At 36.8% G+C, this 20,301-nt stretch overlaps 2 protein-coding genes across 3 annotated transcripts in view; one reads left to right on the forward strand and one right to left on the reverse strand.

Annotated features, from left to right (window-relative positions):
- Positions 1–702: 702 nt before the first annotated feature.
- Positions 703–10,448, forward strand: mtnr1al (melatonin receptor type 1A like). Its single transcript, XM_053631649.1, has 2 exons — positions 703–1,390; positions 9,679–10,448. Exons 1-2 carry the CDS (start codon positions 1,138–1,140, stop codon positions 10,446–10,448), a joined length of 1,023 nt encoding a protein of 340 aa, XP_053487624.1. The 5' UTR covers positions 703–1,137.
- An 8,416-nt stretch (positions 10,449–18,864) lies between these two features.
- Positions 18,865–20,301, reverse strand: part of slc36a1 (solute carrier family 36 member 1) — a 33,206-nt gene continuing 31,769 nt past the window's right edge. For both annotated transcript variants that reach the window (XM_053630984.1, XM_053630982.1), the window contains exon 12: positions 18,865–19,656. In XM_053630984.1, the coding sequence (XP_053486959.1) occupies positions 19,509–19,656 (148 nt within the window). In that variant the 3' untranslated portion in view covers positions 18,865–19,508. The remainder of the gene's footprint in view (positions 19,657–20,301) is intronic.

The raw sequence follows: 20,301 nt of genomic DNA on the forward strand, positions 1-20,301 counted from the left end.
CTGACACCTTAATGCACTGTTGCCCATCTCTATCCTCTGCCTGGGTGTCCCTTTAAACCCCCTCTATTTTAGGTGCTTGAAATCAGAATAAAAAGTTGAGAAGAAAGGATTGAAACGACTGGAATTAATCCTGCCAGTGCACATGCATGTGCCATCAAGATGATGCCCATGTGCTTTTGTGTTACTATATCCATAAATATTGTATATGCAGTTGATAACTAAGATAAAGATTGAAAAAAATTGAAAAAATTGGCTATAAAATTGCATAGTGGAATAAAGTCTGAATTAATTACACTCAAGTAATTGACCTCCCTGAAAGGCTTATTTACCAGGGTGGCACTGCAGGAGCTAGATATTTCTTTCGTGGTATACCGTATCTTTACTTCCACTTACCAGTGTACGATTTAATAAATTAATGCAATCATGTTAAACAGCAGATGCCAATTGCACACTGTGTCTAACCACTAGGTATATATCCAATAGTGCCTAATACATAGTATAGTACATTGAAGTAGATGTGAATATTAAACAGTAGGTGTAAATTTTCCATGCACAAACTGCTTACTTAGGTCGGTGCTGTATGCTGGCATTGGGAGGACGTGCATTATTATAGGAAGATCACGAGTCAGAGGAACTTGGATTACAGGGAGGCTGAACACTCAGCGCGCGCAACATCAGCAGCGCGAGCAGACGTGCGGGCACATGGAGAAGACACGCAGAGACCATGGCATCTGGTGCTTTTTTTTCTTTCTTGATTCTGTGAAATTCTGCACCAAACAAAAACAAACAAACAAACAAAAAAAGACAATATTTTTTTAAACATACTGTCGTGAATGGAAAGAGCGTAGAAACACTGAATGAGCCGAACTGCACTTCTACCAGATTAATGAAGTAAATTTAGTTCATGAATAACATTGCATCCTTCTAAATTATATCACGACTCTAATATGGACATTCACTATAATAGCCTGAAGCTTTTTGAAATGTTTGCAAAGTTGCTTGAGAGTTAAACAGAACATCAGTGACGCTGTGACCGCAGAGACTTCCCTGAATGTGTTTTTCCTGTAGTGAAGTGACGCGCGTGGCTTCATGGCTTCAGTGTTCCGGGGCTATTACAGCTGTGCGGACTCGCCCTGAATGTGCCAGCTGCGCAGAGGGCTGAGGCGCGTGCTGCAGTCCGGCTGCTCGCAGCATGATGTGAGGATGGTGGAGGAGACTTCCGCACCTCTCAGGAACGCTTCGTCCTCCCGCGGAAACCACGAGAGTCTATCCTTCCCCTGGACGCTCACTCTACTGGCCAGCGTGCTCATCACCACTATAGCAGTAGACGTGCTGGGCAACCTGTTGGTCATCTTGTCGGTTGTAAGAAACAGGAAACTCAGGAAAACAGGTAGGCAATTTGTTTTTCATTAATTTGACCCCCATTCACATGGGCTTATTCTTATATCTAATCTGCAAATGATTTATTAATATCAGCAATCAGATTCCTAGCCTAAGAAATCTTTATAAATAATGATCAGTGAATAGTCTTAGAAAACATACTTCCATGCTATACCACACGTCCAAACTCTGGTCCTGGAGAACCCCCTTATCCTGCATAATCAGTTAATCATAATTAACAGCCATTCCTGACTAGTCGCTGTGTTAAATAAGGGAAATCACTCAAATGTGCAGGACAAGGGACCAAGGTTGGGAACCTGTGCACTTTGCAATGTGTGACTGAAACTGTTCAAGATTTCTCAAGGGGTCTGTTAAATTATAAACTGAGTTGGGTGTAGAGTTACAAAGTAACGTGTTACTGTAATGTAATTACTTTTTCTGATAACACAGTAATGTAATGCATTACATTTTATATTTATGTAATTTGATTATAGTTATTGATGTATATAAAATTATGTTGCATTACATTACAAATTTTCATAACAAATTTATTGTTAAGAAAACAGTATTAAAGTAAAATGCATTTTAAAATAAATCACGTTTTGCCCCGAATATTTTTTTCTTTAGCCCCTAATATTTCTCCACTTGGAGCGGTTTGTCACTACGTAACTGAACGTAAGTAGAAGAAGACCGTCTGTAATTTTATATCTTCAATGAACGGAGACGAGACCAATCAGACAGGGTTTACAGGAAAATACGTGGAAATACTCGTGTCTTATTGGCTGACAGTCTCTCAATTCTGCCAAACGCTAGCACACAGTCAGTGTGAGGAAAATGGATATATGCTGATTTTTTTGTTTTTTTTTTAAACCAGTAAAGGGGTTGAAACTGAAACACTAACATCCTCTGATGCTGAGCAGGAAAACGAGATGTGATTTCCAGTCTATATGAGTATAGTTTAGCTGTGCCTCCCCTTGGCTAGTGACACCAAACTAGCCTAATTTGAAAAGTTTTATATTTTATCGGTTTGGTAGGCCTACAGACAGTGACAACAACTGAGACATTTTTTATTATAATTATGTCCTTTTCTGATCACGTCATACATTGATGCGCTAAAATTACTGAATGAACTATGAGTTTCACTTTGTTGTAGGTTTGATAGGTTTTGAAAGTACTGTGAAAGTAAAGTAATTAGTAATCCGATTACGTTTTACAAACAGTAATCAGTAATGAAATCAGATTATAGTTTTAAAGTAGTAATTAGTAATCTGTAGTGGATTACTTTTTTTGAGGAACTTGTGACATTATCAGTTCATAAAATGTAAGCCTTTCATACACCATGTTTTTTCTCAGTATGAATTTGGAAATTTCCCCCTTATGTTTCTAGTATGTTGGTGGATTTACAATTTCTAGCTACGTAAATACTATTTGCCTAAATAGAGGAAATGTCTTACTATTCTGAAGACTTATTTAGGGGTCCAAGCACCACTGGTTCTGGTACTTTATTGTAATTTCTTTCTTTCTTTCTTTCTTTCTCTCTCTCTTTCTTCTTCTTCTTCTTCTTCTTCTTCTTCTTCTTCTTCTTCTGGGCTAAATCAGCCTACTGGAGGCCCTGTAGAGCAGGGTTTTACATTTTGCTCCATATCTCATAAACTGTGAGTCCTACAAACAATTTTAGTCCCACTGATTCCTTGGGTTTTCCCAAACAAAAATGCCTCAAGAAACATCTAGCTTCACCCACTCAGATTTTTGTTCATTTGAACTAGTCCTAGACCTTTTGGCAAATCTTTACAATCTTAATGTCAAAATACTCAGGAGACATTGAACCTCAATTATGATCAAAAACATGTTTACATTTATAAGCAATATGGCCACCATATGTCTATCAATGTCTAAGGAGGTGGAGCCTAAGTTACTCAAACAGCTATAACTCATGATTTCTTGCATGGTTTCATACAAAACCTGAAATTCATATGCAGGACAAGAATCTGATGTTATATGCACGGCTTGGGGGTGTGGTCATACATGGGGCAGAGCTAACACCAGATAACTGTTTCTCAAATACCCTAAGGCCGGGTTCTATAAGTTTGGCCAATCTCAGTCAATGCTATAATGTTAAAGAGTTGAAGGATTAATACTAATATAATACTAATCTACTAATATCTTTTTTAATAGTAACATACTAATATCGTTTAGGATCAGATATCTTCTTGGTTATGTTACAAATTTCAATTAGCGCAAACCTCATTAACACAAACTAGAGTACTGCTGAAATACTGCACTGTAGCCTCACACCTAGTGCACATTCTCTCAGACTCAGTACTTATAGTTACATTTGCACATACTGACATGTTCAGAACTGTCTATTCTGTACATACTCTTCATTTGTACTACACACTTTAGAATTATATTCATCTTTATTTATCTTTGCATATCTCTTTCTCTGTCTTACTCTTTCTCTCACACTCGATACTTTCACTGGCTCGATACTTTCAAGTGGATAGGGCCCCCACTTTGTTCTCAAAACAGCCTCAGTTCTTCATAGCATGGAATCCACAAAGTTCTGGAAACATTCCTTTGAGATTCTGGCTCATTTTGACATGATTGCATCACAATAATTGTTGCAGATTTGTCAGCTGCACATTCATTCTACTCCCATTCTATCAAATCCCAAAGGTGCACCGATGAATTTAAAGTGGGGAGGCCACTGTACATGGAAAACTGTACTCTGAACGGGTATTGATTTTATATCATTGTCATGTTCATGGAATCGCTTTGTGCTTTATGACATGGTGTATTATCTTGCTGGGAGTATTCATTAAGTTGGGCATATTTTGGTCATAAAGGGATGCACATGGTCAGCAACAATACTCAGATAGTTTGTAGCATTTAAATGGGACAGTCAGTAATTCCCACATGCTATAAACAGTCCATTATAATTCCTGTCTGAAAGAAACCCCAGCTGGCCTGCCTCAATGACAATCACCCAGTAGCACTGACCTCAGTTGTGATGGAGTGCTTTGAAAGGCCGATTAGAGACTTCATCACCTTGTCATTAACTGACACTCTGGACCCATTACAATTTGCATACTGTCCCAATCACTCCACCAAGATATCAGTACACACCTTCTACACACAGCCCTGAGGTATCTGGACACCATGAATGGAAATTATGTTAACCCTTTCATGCATTGTGGTCGCTACAGTGAACAGCTATTCAAAAGCCATTTTCTGGCTATTGCAAGGATTTCAATAGAATAACTGCACAACAGTCACTAGAGTGGACACTAATTCTTTATTTGAACATATGCAGTGCACTGGAGTGGACACCTCAATAACTTTTTGAAAAATGTAAATGCAAAAGGTAAAATTATTATTTTTATGCCTAAAGAAGAGTAAAAACACACAGAGAAAAAAATCCTTGATCAGGATTTCATAATTCATGCATGAAAGGATTAAATGCTCTTTGTTGAGTACAACTCAGCATATAATACTATAATTCCTGCCAAACTCATGACCAAGCTGGAGGACCAGGGACTTAGCCTGCCCATGCATCAGTCGATCTCCGACTTCCTGACAGGCAGATCACAAGCAGTACGGGTGGGCAGACATGTCTCACCCTCCCTCACCCTCAGAACTGGAGTCCCCAATGGTTGTGTCCTGAGCCCCCTGCTGCACTTATTGTTCAGTTATGAGTGTGTGGCCATTGTGACATTGTGGTGGGCCTAACATCGGATAATGGCAAAAAAGCCTACTTGGAGGATATTAAAAGCCTGGAGAACTGGTGCCAGGAGAACAACCTCATCCTGAACAACAGCAAGACAAAGGAGTTGATAATGAAGCATTTATGATCAAATTATTGTTTCATTAAAACAAATTACACGGCATAATTATAGTCCAAATGAATGCACACTATAACTGATTAAAACTTATACACATCATTTAGTGTGAATAACCTTGTTGTTGATAATAATGGGAACTATTAAGATAGAATTTAGCTAAGATAACACAAGGCAATTTTTCTCTAACTTGTTATATTGATAGTTACGGCTGAATTGCAATGAATTAGCTAGACAGCTACAATATATGTGGAGTGTTGTTAGCTAGATTGCACCACATAATCCTACCTCCTGAGTACATTTGATATTTTTTACTGTCCTTCTCTGACAAGCAATGCAAAATAGTCTGCTGGGCAGTGCTTATCTTCATCTTCAAAGCTACCTGTGCTCTCCCAGTCAAATGGCAGAAGTGTTGTGTTGCCAGGCAATAGTTGGGCATTATCAACTTGTGCAACGGAGTGGGGCTTTTAGTATTTTTATCTGATTTATCAATTTGGAACACCAATAATGTTACAAAATAAATTACTTCTACATATGTTTCAGTTGATCATGGGGGGTTACCTCCCCCCTTGGAAACTACGCCCCTGTTCCACAGCATTCAAATTCTCTCAGTCTGCATTTTAGACCACTCGCAAAATAGATTTGCATTCTTGCTTCTTCTTCAGTGCTTTCTTGCTGAAACCAGAGACAGTATAACCACCCTGACCAATGCAGCACTTCAGCAATGAGCCTGTTCATTAACTCACTGTGTTGACCTCAGGCAGTGTCTTAATTCAATGAAAAATTCACACTGTGGCTCACAGGTTTTCCCCAAGATGACTTGCAATGCATTTGAAAGCTGCAGAATCTACTCATACCTGACTCTCCACATTTAGAGCTTCCAAAACCATGTATGTATAGCTTTGTTAGTCCCTAAAACTGAACTGGTGAATATAATGTTAGTGATGTAGTCCACGTAGCAGTCCATCAGGCTCATACTGATTAGCTGTGGCATGGCTAGGTGTGAAATATATACTCAGTAATTCTGAAAATTCAAAGCATGGCCTCCAGTGACACAAATTCAAAAAAGTAAATCATGCCTATATTTGCTTTTTTAGCAGGCAACGGAAGCAATGCTCATCTAAGAATGACAAACTTTTTTTAATGGAAAAAGTTTTCATTGAAACTGTTATTAACACTTTGGGATCTAGGTGAATGGGCTCAGCAAGAAAAAATATATTGAATTTGAGAGCACAGGGCAATCATTTGTGAGTCAATGGTTGTTAGAGCTTCTCTTAATTGATTTTCCTGCAATTTTGTAGTGTTGATTGCTCACAAAAGGCAGTCAGTTTCCTCATGATTTCACAGCAGGATGCAGACTGGTCCAGTACTGTGTGGGGAAGCTGTTTCTAAAAGCACCATTTTGTTTCTTGATTTGAGTCACTTTAACTTGTATGGTGTTGAAACTTCTGTAATTTCTGTAGCCTGTTCAAGGTCTTATCCAGAGATGTACTAATAGCCACATGGTTCCTGGATCCTTCTGCAGGCAATTTAATTTATTTATAGAGCCAGAATCAAAATATCTTTACTCACAAATATTGACATGGCAATTCAACAAAGGAAAATTCAACATACATACACACAGCAATAAACAACAAATAGTAGAGTTGTGCACATACACAAATACTGAGTGGGTGTCATCATAGCCATGAGTTGCAGGTAAGATGAATGTAATTTTCAGTTAGTCTGAAAATGGATTGTGGATTGTGTGGCAGCGGTAATGATAATGGGATTAAAACAGACCTTTAAATCCCAATTTTTTGTTATTGCAAGCACTGACTTTGAATTACAAACTACAATAAAAAAAAATATGTGATGGTTAACTAATCAAACTGGTGCAGGCTAGTTTTCCCAAAATTAATTTGGGATTATTTGTTTAATAACATGCTATGCATGTATAGCGTAAATTAGCACAATAGCTGTCTTTGGCACTTGGTATAATAAGTCAGAACTCTTTGTTGAGAGGTTCTGATTTTATAATTTTTTTAATTGTGTTAGTGGGCAATTGGAACTAGAACCTGTAAACTTAAAGGAAACCATCACCTTGGCATTAAATATGTTTATATTGAAATATTTGTGATGTGCTTAGAGATTCTTGTGCTGATTTGTTGGTTGGTGCTGTATTTTCACTTCTGCTATGAGAAGTCAGCAGTTGTACGCTGCATGTACCACAGGCAGGTACTGTTAGCACAGTCACAATGGCATTTAATAGGAGAAAAAATGTCAGTGATCTCAAACATAAGGGATAATGGTCAGGTTTTACTGATGGCTCCTAAAAACAAAAGAGCTAGAGCTGCTTTTCTCACTCACCATTTTTCAGTGACATTCATTGTCATATTCATGAGAAATCCAACATAGAAATAGCGGCAAACATCAGGCTCAAAGTTCTAGTGTCACTGATCTACAGCTTGACAAACACAATGGAACTGATAATCATATTAGCATAAAAGGTGAAGCTTTGGAACCTGATCTGTTTGAGCAGCGTATACAGATGCCGGGTGTTGAATTTGAGAATTGAGAATTTTCGGGTTACGATTCTTAAGAAGAGAGAAAATGAAAGTACACAAAACAATTGTGCTGTCACTCAGCTACACAATTCCTGCACCAAGCGCTTGGGAGAGTTTGCCAAATGGCACACAAAGTTGAAATTGCAAGGTCTCTCATTTATTCACAGTAAGGCAGAGTATATATCATGCTTGACATACAACAGACAGTGGGTTAATTATTGATTGGCTAGGTGGAAGGGCATATTTGCCTAAAACAGGAAGCATATCAATGTAAGACAGGAGCAATTCCATATATGGTTTTCAGGAAATCATAGGAATACTAGCAAATGTTATTTGGGAAGGTATGTAAATACTCACAAATGGTGTTTGAGGAGACAAAGGAATGCACAAATGGTGAGATGCTTTATCTGTCTACCTGGTTGGGAAGAGTTAACAGAGGAGCAAAGAATGTGATAACAAGGGAACAGAGAGGGAAGAGTGTTCACAATAAACTTATCAATGCCCTCTTAGGTCACAACAGGACTTGCATACATTCTTCCCATAAGTGTCGAAGAACACCTAGGGATCCATGAGCCTAGAACAGCTCCCTTCAGACATGGTACGAGTCATTGCTTGTGTTCTCAAAAATATATATGTGTATGTGTTAAGGTGAGAAGAGAAGAGCCCCCCTAAGGGCTGCTTGAGTGTGAATTTTCTCCTTTCTCAAGTGAGCTGGTTCTGGTCAGGCACCGTTTCCGTCTACTGGCATAAATCAACTGTTGTTGAGAGTCAGTAAGTACGGCTGTGCGAGCGATGGCTATCACTGTTGTGGGAGGCCCAAAGGTTTTCTAGTACTGTATTACCTGCAGAAAAGGGGAGTAGGTTTCTCTGCAGGTAAATATGCATCACAAAGACAAGATGCATATTGTTAAATTTTTTCAGTTAGTTTTTGAGTGTAATTGCTGACAATCATGTCCAGGCGTCCTGTAAAAGAAACACTAGGGTTAGCTTTAGTCCACGGGGTTGGAACTGGTCTGCCCATTATGATTTCAAAAGGAGATAATTGAGACATTAGATTTGGCTTTTTGGATGTGAGGAGAGGGTCAGCCCTCTGGCAGACCACTTAGCCATCTCTTGCACCAAACAATTACTATCCTGCGTAAAAGGTGTTAACTTTAACTCAGCATGAGCATCAGAGTTACGATAGTTAGAGGGCATGAGGGTAGTGGAGTTAGCTGTACTTCCTGAATAGTTGTCAGTTTGAGTGCTATCACTGATTTAGACTGACCACTTACACCCATGTCTAATGAGTTACATACAGAACAAATAACACACAACAAGGAAAAAATACAGCAAAGACAAGACAGAACAACGACAACAGGAAGGTGCAGAGTGGTGGTAAAGTATGCTCAAACAGCAAGAGGAACAGCAAAAAAGAAAACAATAGTGCACGCGACCAAGATGGACTTGGTTTATCCTCATATTTTAAAATTCTTTGAAAATAGGGTTATACTATTTATTTACAATAATGCCAAAACACTACTCAGCGTCTGGAGCCAAATAAAGCATACACAATAATGCCTTTTATCTGTCTGTACCTGGTTGGGAAGAGTTAACAGAGGAACAAAGAAAGTGTTTAACAAGGGAACAGAGAGGGAAGAGTGTTCACAGTAAACTTATCAAGGAGTCGAGAGAGCTGAAGAGACTGAAGGATTAAAGCGCTGCTGCATCTCTGCATCAGTCCTAAATTCCAGTGATATCACTATCAGCAGGAAGGGAACCTAAGGCATTACAAAATAAATCTTGGATGTCACTGAAGAGTACATGTTAATTATAAATATTTATATGTGAATTGATCAGAGGGATTTTTTTTTATTTTAACAGTCAAAGAAGATATGACAAATTTACAACAGTTTCCCTTTCCCCCTCCCTAGGAAATGCCTTTGTGGTGAGTTTGGCTGTGGCAGATCTTGTAGTTGCCATCTACCCTTACCCAATGGTCTTAACTGCTATCTTCAACAATGGCTGGATTGCAGGAAACATGCACTGCCAAATCAGTGGCTTCCTGATGGGGCTCAGTGTCATCGGCTCCATCTTTAACATCACGGGCATCGCCATCAACCGCTACTGTTACATCTGCCACAGCCTTAACTATGACAAGATCTTCTCCAAAATGAACACTGTGTGCTACGTAGTGATTGTATGGGTCTTCACCATCCTGGCCATTATGCCTAATTGGTTCATGGAGTCTTTGCAGTACGACGCACGTGTCTATTCGTGCACATTTTCACAGTCAGTCAGCTCTCTCTACACCATCATAGTAGTGGTGGTGCACTTCATTCTACCTATCAGCATTGTCACCTACTGCTACCTGCGCATCTGGATCTTCGTCATCCAGGTGCGTAAACGCGCCAAGCCCGACAACCAGCTCAAGATCAAGCCACATGACTTTCGCAACTTTCTCACCATGTTTGTGGTGTTTGTGCTGTTTGCTGTGTGCTGGGCGCCACTGAACTTCATTGGCCTGGCAGTGGCCATCCAGCCCTCGCTGGGCCAGGCCATTCCTGTGTGGCTCTTCACAGCCAGCTACTTTATGGCTTATTTCAACAGCTGCTTGAACGCAGTTATCTATGGCGTACTCAACAACAATTTTCGAAAGGAGTACAAAAGAATTGTGCTCTGTCTTTTTAATTTTCATTGTTAAGGTATTTTTTTCCAAAGAGGATACGTGCACTGTGAATTTACTAGAATACAAATCATATTCAACCAGACAGAGATGGACTATTTGTTTTCCATAGGCTCATGGCAGAATGCTTTCTATTTACTTAAACGTTACATGGACAGAGAATCAGTCATGTACATTTGAAAATATTATATACAGTAAGCTTAGGTTTGCACTGAGTAAACAACATGCCTCTTTACAATATACTTGGATGAATGCATGAAATACCCCCATCCTAATGATGAATGATAGCGGCTACTGTGAGAAATGGCAGCTGCATCTCCAAATGAATGTTTCAGTTATCATAATGTCTTACTTAATTAACCTTAACTTCAAAAATTGACAGCTAAAACACTGGGATTCCATCAGTGAAATGAGTGTTGGGTAGAAACACATGTTTCCAAACAGAGATTGGATCTAATCGAATTATGTTCCATAATTTGACTATAGGTATTTAAATGATTTTTGAGAGATCCAAAAATAATGTGTAACAATACCAAAATTGTTATTTGACAATAAAGGTCCAGTTTTTTTATGCAAACTAAAAAAAAAATAGCAGACTTAACATTTATGGTTGTCAGAAGTCTTTTCTCTCAAAATGAACAAATACATCCTCTCAGGAATCTTTCAGACGAGCAAAAGATGAAGCGTGGAGGACTTTTTATCCACCCACTCCTGCAGTTAATTTTGTTTGTAAAAAATAACTGTTTCACATGCATGTCAGCCTGGACTCAGGTCAACCTAATCATTTGAAAACACAGTAATTTTAAAAGTCAGAGCTGAATTAACAGGTCTTCCAGACCAAAGGCACAAGATTATTACAGACATTGTAGGCATAAAGACCACAATTAATCAAAAATTTAAGTCATTATAGACATATCAGACAAGAGAGAAAGTCAAGACTTGAATCTTATTGGATGATGTGTTTGTACAGAGAATGGCGAATATTATAATAAGGATTTAATGTTATCTTACTGTATGAACACTTTGTTAAAGGATCTTTAAAGACTTTAATTCCTCAATTTGATATTATTGCATGCTTTATCTGTAATAATCTTTTATTTGCATTTCACAATGGTCATAATGAACTCTTATAATGGTGTCATGAATGCATATCAGAGTCTGCACGCAAAATTCCAGTCCAAAATTAATCTTCACAAAAGCCAATAAGTAGTGAGTTTATCTCCATAAGAAAACTAAATATTCTATGTTTTGAAATGCACAAGCAATGATTAATTTATTCTGCATTTGCTTGATCTTTAATCCCATTCCTACCAAAAAGAAAACTGTGTACACTGTAGTGGGGTGTGTGTGTGTGTGTGTGTGTGTGTGTGAGAGAGAGAGAGAGAGAGAGAGAGAGAAACAAGATTGATCCAGTTACAGAAATCTACAAAGCACTATTTCACTCTCCATCCTCACACATGTCTTGGTAGTTAATAAGTGTTTAAAAAGAATTGAGAATCATTTAAATGTAGGTAATGTCATGACTACAGACATCTGCAATGTCTATATGTCCATGATGTCAGTTAAAATGTTCAATAAAATAATGGCTATCACTATGCAATGTTATAATATGCATATTACCTCACTGTGAAATGTTAAAATGTTAATTTGTCACATGAAGACATACTGTCACTGACATTTGTCATGTGAAAAAATAAGTACACCCCATGGAAATTGTTGGCGTTTTGACATTTGGACAAGCAAACATTTGATCCTCTTTGAAACAGTGCCTATTAATAAAGTTGATACACTATCAAATGACAAATAAAACTTACATTTTGTGGTAATTTTCACAATTTAAATTAACAAAAAATAAAACAGATCAGTCAAATGGAATAAGTAAGTACAACCCTACATTTATCACACCTTCAAATTGATATTTCTGTTGAACTTTTCCTTGTGGTTTTATTCAAGTATATCAATTTTATTACTAGGCACTGTTTCAAAGATGACCAAATGATACTTATTTTTTCATACTTTAAGAAATTAATTGAATACGTTATTTTTGAATTGCAAACTGTTTTTTCCCCCAGTGAAAACATGTATTCATTGTTAGTTTTACAGCCAGTTATTATTTATTTTGGCCTGAAAACCAGCTACTGTGCAAAGAAAATAAAATGCAAAAAATACCGAAAACTCTCATAAAAAATGTCTGTCTGTTTTGACAGGAGCAATTTGGAAGACATTTCTTTGCATGGTGCCTTTCTGTCATCATAGTGCTCATCACAGTGTAAATCTCAATGGAGGATACCTTGGGTGGCAGATTTATGCCTCGGGAAAGGAGGAAAAAAAAAAATCAGAAGTAGTGAGAAAGCTGTAGATGAAATACACAGCTAAGGCAGCTAACATATACCCCAGCAACTGAAGAGGCATATCCAGTTATCTAAACACAAATTATGGTGCAAAGAATAGAGAATCACTTGATGGTTTCCCTTCCATATCTTTCTACCATATAAACATGAATGTTGCATCTCACCAAAGGTTTTTGGTGAAAGTGGCTGTGATTGTATTGCTGAGTAACTAATGATGCCCTCTACAATCATCCTTCACACACAGATTTAGCATTACACTATACAATACTATACTACACTATTATACTAAACATTTAGTTCAGGACAGCTACATATAGATGAGGGGAGATACAGTAGCATCCAAAAGTCAGTTTTAATAAGTAGTCCAAAAGTCAGTTTTAATCCAAAAGTCAGTTTTAATAAGTATTAACTAAGGAATAAAACACAACAGGGCATGTTGTTATAGTAAAACAATCCATGCAAGATCCATGGTGTGATGCTGTTAACACCCTGAACGTGATTATTCTTCGATAACAGCATGTCCCTAAATCTTTTATTCCTCTTATACTACAGCAATTTGCCAACCATTACACATTTGTATTTTTAATTAATATGTAATAAATTGTTCTGCTTTTAAGAGTTTATTACTATATTTAACATTTAACACATGACAAATTAGTTCCTGTTATCGCTTACATTATAGCAGCTATAAACATTCCTTCCCTGATCCTGTCTTTTTCTCTATCTTGATGTTAAAACAACACTTTATATTAAAAGATTCATAATTTCAGTGATTATACATTTATGTTAAATAATGTGTTATCTTTAAGAACATTAAGACACTGGTGCATATTATAGTACATACTGACTTCACTTGTAGAAAAAGAAAATGTTTTGTAATTGTTTTTTCTGTGAAAATAAAAATGTGATTTTTTTTTTTTTTTTTTTTTTGTGATCTTCTGAAAATGCTCCCTAATGGGAAAGGTGTTTATGTCATTTGGCGTTTGCCTTCTGACATATTAGTGTACAATAAGCATATAACAGATTTGACATGCAATTTCTCAGGTATATATACTTTTTATAGATATATTCCAGTAGATTATGAAGAGTGTTTGCATTGGGTACAGGAGTGGTGCTGATATGTTATTAACATACTGGTATAATTCACTGTATACAGATATGTTAATAACAGAACCTAGGAACTTGCTCTTTACATAAAAATGTATAAATACTTATGTTAAAAAACATAAGTGAAAAAGAAAGTGTTGTATATTTGTAATGCTTTACCAGCTGACAAACATTTACCATTAACAATAAAAATAATATTAAGCCACTTCAACAGTTGGTCATTTTTATCAAAACTGAACCTTTTAATTAACCCAGTTATCATGCATTACAGGAAACAGGAAATATAGAACACATTTATAACTAGAGCTCACGAACAGCACTTCAGATGATGACAGTGTTGTAGCAAGTAAATGTAAACACAGGCCTCCACTAAGCATGACATTTAGACACAGCAGACTACTTCATTCCAGTTTCTGGAGCATTTTGAACTTTTTTTTTTTCAGTAAATATATTTCCAATGAGGCTATTGACATGAAATTTTCACCAGACTTTGGGATTAACTCAAGAAATCCACACATATAAAGAAATCCAAACATTAAAGTCCATAAATGAAGTTATGAGTAATAAAGTGGAATGGCAAAGGAAATTTATTTAATACTTATTGGAGAAGCCTTCGTTTGTAATGACAGAATCTCCCAGTAAAGGGTTCCGTTCATCGTTCCTTCAATTACATGAAGTCTGCAAGTACCAAGTGATTAAAAACAGCCCCACACCATGATGCTTCCACCTCCACACCTCACTGTTGGTATAGTGTTTTTAGGGTGATGTGCAGTGCCATTTCTTCTCCAAACATGGTGTGTAGTATGACAGCCAAAAAGTTCAATTTTGTTCTTGTCTGACCAGACTACACTCTCCCAGTATTTCATAGGCTTGTCCAAATGAGTTGCAGCAAACTATAAATGAGCTTCGACATGCCATTTCTTTGGTAATGGAGTCTTGCGGGGTGAGTGTGCATAGAGGCCATAGCGGTGGAGTGCATTTCCTATTGTTTTCTCTGTGACGATGGTACCTGCTGCCTCCAAGTGTTTCTGGAGCTCTTTCCAAGTGGTCCTTGGCTCTTGGCTACTCTGGTCAGAAATCTTGTTAGGAGTTCCTGTGCATGGCCGGTTGATGACGGAGTGATGTTGCTTCCACTTGTGGATAATGGCCCCAATTGTGCTTACTGGAAGATTCAGAAATTTTGAAATACGTCTGTATCCAATTCCATCAATATGTTTTGCAAAAATAAGGTTGTGAAGGTCTTGAGAGTTATAGCCATTTAAATAAAAGTGTTATCCTCACAAGGGCACATCAAAAAGTTTGAAGTGGGCATCACTTCAAACTTTTTGATGTGCCCTTGTGAGGATAACATTTTTTTTTTTTTGATAATTATTGATCTAAGGCATCCAAAGAATTGTTCTGCAATAGCTTCATTTCAGTTGAGCGAAAGACCTAGGACTAGTTTGCAAAATGAGTTTTTTTAAAAAATAATCTCAAACATATAATGAACGATTTGATTGACAGCAGTGATCCTAGTAGCAAATTTGTTCAAAATCAGGAGATCTAATATAGTTTACAAATATGTGTATTTCTGAAACATCAGATCATGTACAATCATATACACACAATTTATACAGAATAATAATAATAATAATAATAATAATAATAATAATAATAATCTTAACAATTACAGTAGGGTTCAAGCACTATGTGCTGGAAGCCCTAAAAAAAAAAGCATGCAATGATCTGGAACACAGTGCTTTCACTTTTAGCTTTCAGTATTTACAGACCAGCTAACAGTATCTGACAGTAACTATCTTGAGTTGAAATTTTATCTTACGCATACAGACACATTTAGACGGAAATTTTACATGGTTTTATGTCTTTTACGATCACATAACACTAATTAGTTATACATTTAACTAGAAGGAAGTATTGTGAATACAAATTCCACAAAACAGCATTAATATCTTACAGCAAAAATGAACAAACAGTACAGTAATGCAATATAAAGTACAGCATAAGAGACTCAGAGACATCTTTTTTATTGGCACTGATGTTGGATGATCATGAAAAGTAAATGAATAATAAAATCAATCAACAGGAAAAAGAAAATACTATAATGACCTGCATGATTTCACTCAGAAACTCATGATATGATAGTCTCTCAACACTATGTTTACTCTTTCATATTACATGGTGTGCTTGGTTGAAGAAAACTCCCCAGATCTACTGTAGTTACACAGCCAGAGCTTAAGCATTAGTACTGAGGCCTATGTCATCCCTTGCTGGGAGCTGATTGCAACTTTCTTCATTACATTTTACATTTACAAGGGAACAGAATGGTACGGGTCGGGTCAGGTTGGTACGGTAACTGACAACGTGCTTTCAGTTGATGGACACCCCATTTATGTTTTTGATGAGCTGCAGAGATATTCAAGACTACTATATTATATATTTTTGACTTTAACATAGCCTATAAAATTGTTATATTCACAAGTTTGTGATTTTTATTCGTTGTATAGAATATTTAGACCAAGCAATGTCCAGAAATAGGTGCAGTTTTATAGCCTACCATTTACTTTTCCAGTTTAACTTTTATTTAACTGTAGATCAAAAAATAAAAGTAATATTTGCAATATTATTTTACAATGACAATTTTTTTTTTCTAAAAGTAATGCAGTTTGTTTAATTGTTTAAACTAGGGAGTAAAATGCATATGCTCACTTAGTGTAGCTTGAATAGCTTTGGATTCACATGTAAATGTACTGGGCGATTAATAAGAAATTATCATCTTTAAGTAATCTTATATTTGGCTCATCAAATTGAAGGGGAGGAGCAGAAGCATAAAACTTGGAGAGTCACATAAATTCTATCCAGGTCAAGTTATGTGTATGTATTTACAGTCTATGACATCGCAATGGAGGCAAAATCATTTTACTCAAAGAGAAGCGCTACAGAGAGGTGATAATAGTTGGGGGGAAGGGGAGAGCCACTCAATTCAAACATGTGGAGATGTACGAATTTGAATGAAGTAAATTCAGTGAGCTTCTTTAGCATGTGGACTTCTGTGTTCACTTTAAACCAGTTTTTAAATAGTAAAAGTCTTAATCTAAGAAAAGAACATAAGTTTCAATTGGAAAGAAAATTTCAGTGGAAATAGGTAGCACTTAAAAAAAATATGTAGCAAATTATTCATCATTGTACATGAATACCACATGCCAAAACAACTAAGGACTGAATGGTTTTTTGACACTCTGTAAAAAGATAGCTCTGAATTATTCTTGAATCTGCTAGCACAGTCACAACAGCTTATTCACGCTGTACACTAATGCTGCTGTGGGCATGACCGCAGCGAGTTCTGGCTACTGTGACGTCACATGCATACACTCTATAGAAAATGGATAGATGGATAAAATCATATAAATTGTTTTTCCAGGTTCCCTGGTGGATTAGTGGCTATCAGGGATGTCACTGGAGATTTATGAATGGGGGTGGGGTGGGGGTGTCTAAGCCTCCTTTAGGGGGATCTGGGCATACTCCCCCCACAAATTTTTTAAAGCCACCAAAACATATTTCTAGTCATATATATTTTAGAGTAACAATGGGTGTAAAATATATAGAAATAAGGTTATTTTGGTCAAGGTATACCTGTCTCATATGTCTCACGTGTTAGAGACTGATCTTAAATTATATCAAAATAAAGAAATTAAAGTCCACTTTGTCCCCATACATCCAACACCAACAGAAGGCAAAAATGGCTGTACTATGTAACCAAAATACTTTTTGGATTATATTTAGAGAGTGAGTGAGTGAGATTGTTGTTTTTATATTGCATTTATATTGTATATTTCTTCTCGTCATTATTTGTTTTGAGTTAAAGCTTTGGCAATATTGTTAAAAAAAACAAATTGCCAATAAAGGCATGATTTAAACTGAAAAATTTACATAGAGAGGGGGAAATGAGAAGACATCCTGTGCTCTCTCTGCCTGTGTGTGTGAGTGAGCAGCCGAACTGTAACTGTGATAATGGTCAGCATAATTAATAAAACCAATGTAAAATGTCTAAACAGTAAACTATGTCGTGTGTGGATCATTCACTGACCAACAGAATGGCTCGATTAAAGTGTATACATTAAAGTGTATACAAGTTCGATTTCAGAAGTCCGATTTCAGTTTGACTAACACCTTTACATGACATTTTAAAAAGTAGAATTGTCGCTTTAGCTAGACTGAAATCGAACTTTCAACGTGCATGTAAATGTGCTTGCTGTCCGGCGACGGGAGTTACCCACAGTAAAGCCGCTGGATGTGTGTACACCCTCAGGTCCTAGTGCCTACCTGGGAATAGGTTTAAAATGTGATGGAATAATACCGTTGAAGAAAAAAATAATAAAGGAAATATATTGGCTGATATATTGATTTCCTTAGGGGGGTTGTGGTAATGAATATTAATAGGCCTAGCGACATCACTGTCGGCCATCATGCGGCGCCCTCACCACTGCGGCCCGGATTCATTTCCCGGTCAGGGAACCTACCCAGTGCACTCTCAGTCCTGGTCCCAAGCCCAGAAAATGGGGAGAGTTGTGTCAGGAAGAGCATCCGACATAATTCGGATCAAATCAGAAGCAAATATGCGGACGGGTGATTGGTTGTGGCAACCCTGAGCAGGAGGAACCGAAAGAGGGGGGAAAAAGCAAATATATATATATAAAATAGAGGTGTGAAATTGATCTTTTTTTCCTTACCAGTCTCTTCAAATTACTTGTCTTTCGAAAAAGGAAATTAAAACAATTTTAAAGATTGGTTTGTTAAGCAGTGAGTTAAAAAAAGATTTTATTTATACACACACACATTATATATATATATATATATATATATATATATATATATATATATATATATATATATATATATATATATATATATATACACACACACACATGTATATACATATATATATATATAAAGAATAGATTTTATCACCAAAAGGGTGATAAAAAGTAACTTGTAATATAATGGCAATTATTCCCTGCAAGTAAATAATAAGAATTTTATATAACAAAATCTGCACAAGACAACATTACCCATCAGCCCTAGCATGTCACATGACCCTGTCACATCTCTCACCAAGCACTCACACCAGTGTCTCGTCTCACCCTCATTAGCACCCCTATATAAATTGTACTGTTTCTGCACTTCATGGTCAAGCTTTTGTTGTTATCTTGTGTATGTCATGTCATGTCATGTCATGTCATGTCATACTGCCATAGCCTAGTTCTTAGCCTTTGTTTTTTTGCCTAGTATCCATTGTTATGTTCATATCCTTGTTTTCAAGGTTCTGTTGTTTGTTTTGCACTTTATTTCAGTGAATCTGCACTTGCATCCGCCACACATTACATGACATGTACTGACCGAATAATACTGTAAACAAATAGTGACGTAAAAAAAAGGTCAAAGTGACCATTTTAAACTGCACTTTGCATCTGCTCAATATTTTCCCCCTGATTATCCATAATGAGAAATGTACTATGGCAGTGAGCAATAAATTTAACATTAACTACGTTTGATGATCTCCATGATGGAGACATAGGTCCCTGCTACGAAGCCCACCAGGCCAAGAAAGCTGATGACAATGTTCTTAATTATCACCCAGACTAAAATTCCCTCTGTGTGGAAGGTGAGGATATGCAGCAGAGGAGGAAATATGAGCGCTAGCGCACTGCTGCTGATAGAACCAACCAATGAGATGACCAGGTCCAGCTCTGGAATCAGAATAGCCAATGCACCTGCAGAAAAAATAAATAGGGCAAGGAAGTTATTTTCTCATACTGATGAAAATATGATCTGTGGACATTGCAAAGCAGGGGTTCTCAACCTTTTTCTCCACTGACCCCATTATAAGGACTCAAAATTCTTGTGACCCCAACAAATAATTCCTAGTGGAAAATATAAATAGAAGCAGAAATTAATTAAATTAAATTATATTAGTACAAGTAGAAATGATATGCCTATTACTTTAGAAATTCACAGTGCATTATTCTGAATCCACAGAATGTTTTGTTTTAGATTGATATTAATATTGGATAAAAAAAAATTACACAAAAACAAAAAATACGCATCACAAATCACATTAAATGGTTATACACCAAAGAAGGAAAGACAGCACATGGATTATCTATATTAACACATTTAACAATGCTTTTATTGATCACTGTTTGTATGCATGCATTATGACTGTTACATCCAATCCAATCCGATTTTTTTCCCCCCATTTCTCCCCAATTCTCTCCTACTAGCCAGGTCTCAACAACATACGACAACTAACACATGCTTCCTCTGAGACGTGTGAAGCCAGGCAGATGCATCTTTCAAATTGCTGCTCATGCTGGGTCACAGAACAGCACAACACATTCAAAGGAAAGAGCTTACTG

Source organism: Ictalurus furcatus, chromosome 8, assembly GCF_023375685.1.
Source record: "Ictalurus furcatus strain D&B chromosome 8, Billie_1.0, whole genome shotgun sequence".
NCBI classification, from domain to species: domain Eukaryota; kingdom Metazoa; phylum Chordata; class Actinopteri; order Siluriformes; family Ictaluridae; genus Ictalurus; species Ictalurus furcatus.

What these genes read in the sequence shown, in the direction of transcription:
- mtnr1al (XM_053631649.1), top strand. Translation starts at nt 1,138, where the DNA reads ATGTGCCAGCTGCGCAGAGGGCTGAGGCGCGTGCTGCAGTCCGGCTGC. An exon ending in CAGGAAACTCAGGAAAACAG is followed by an intron (nt 1,391 to 9,678) that starts GTAGGCAATTTG and finishes CCCCCTCCCTAG; the next exon opens with GAAATGCCTTTGTGGTGAGT.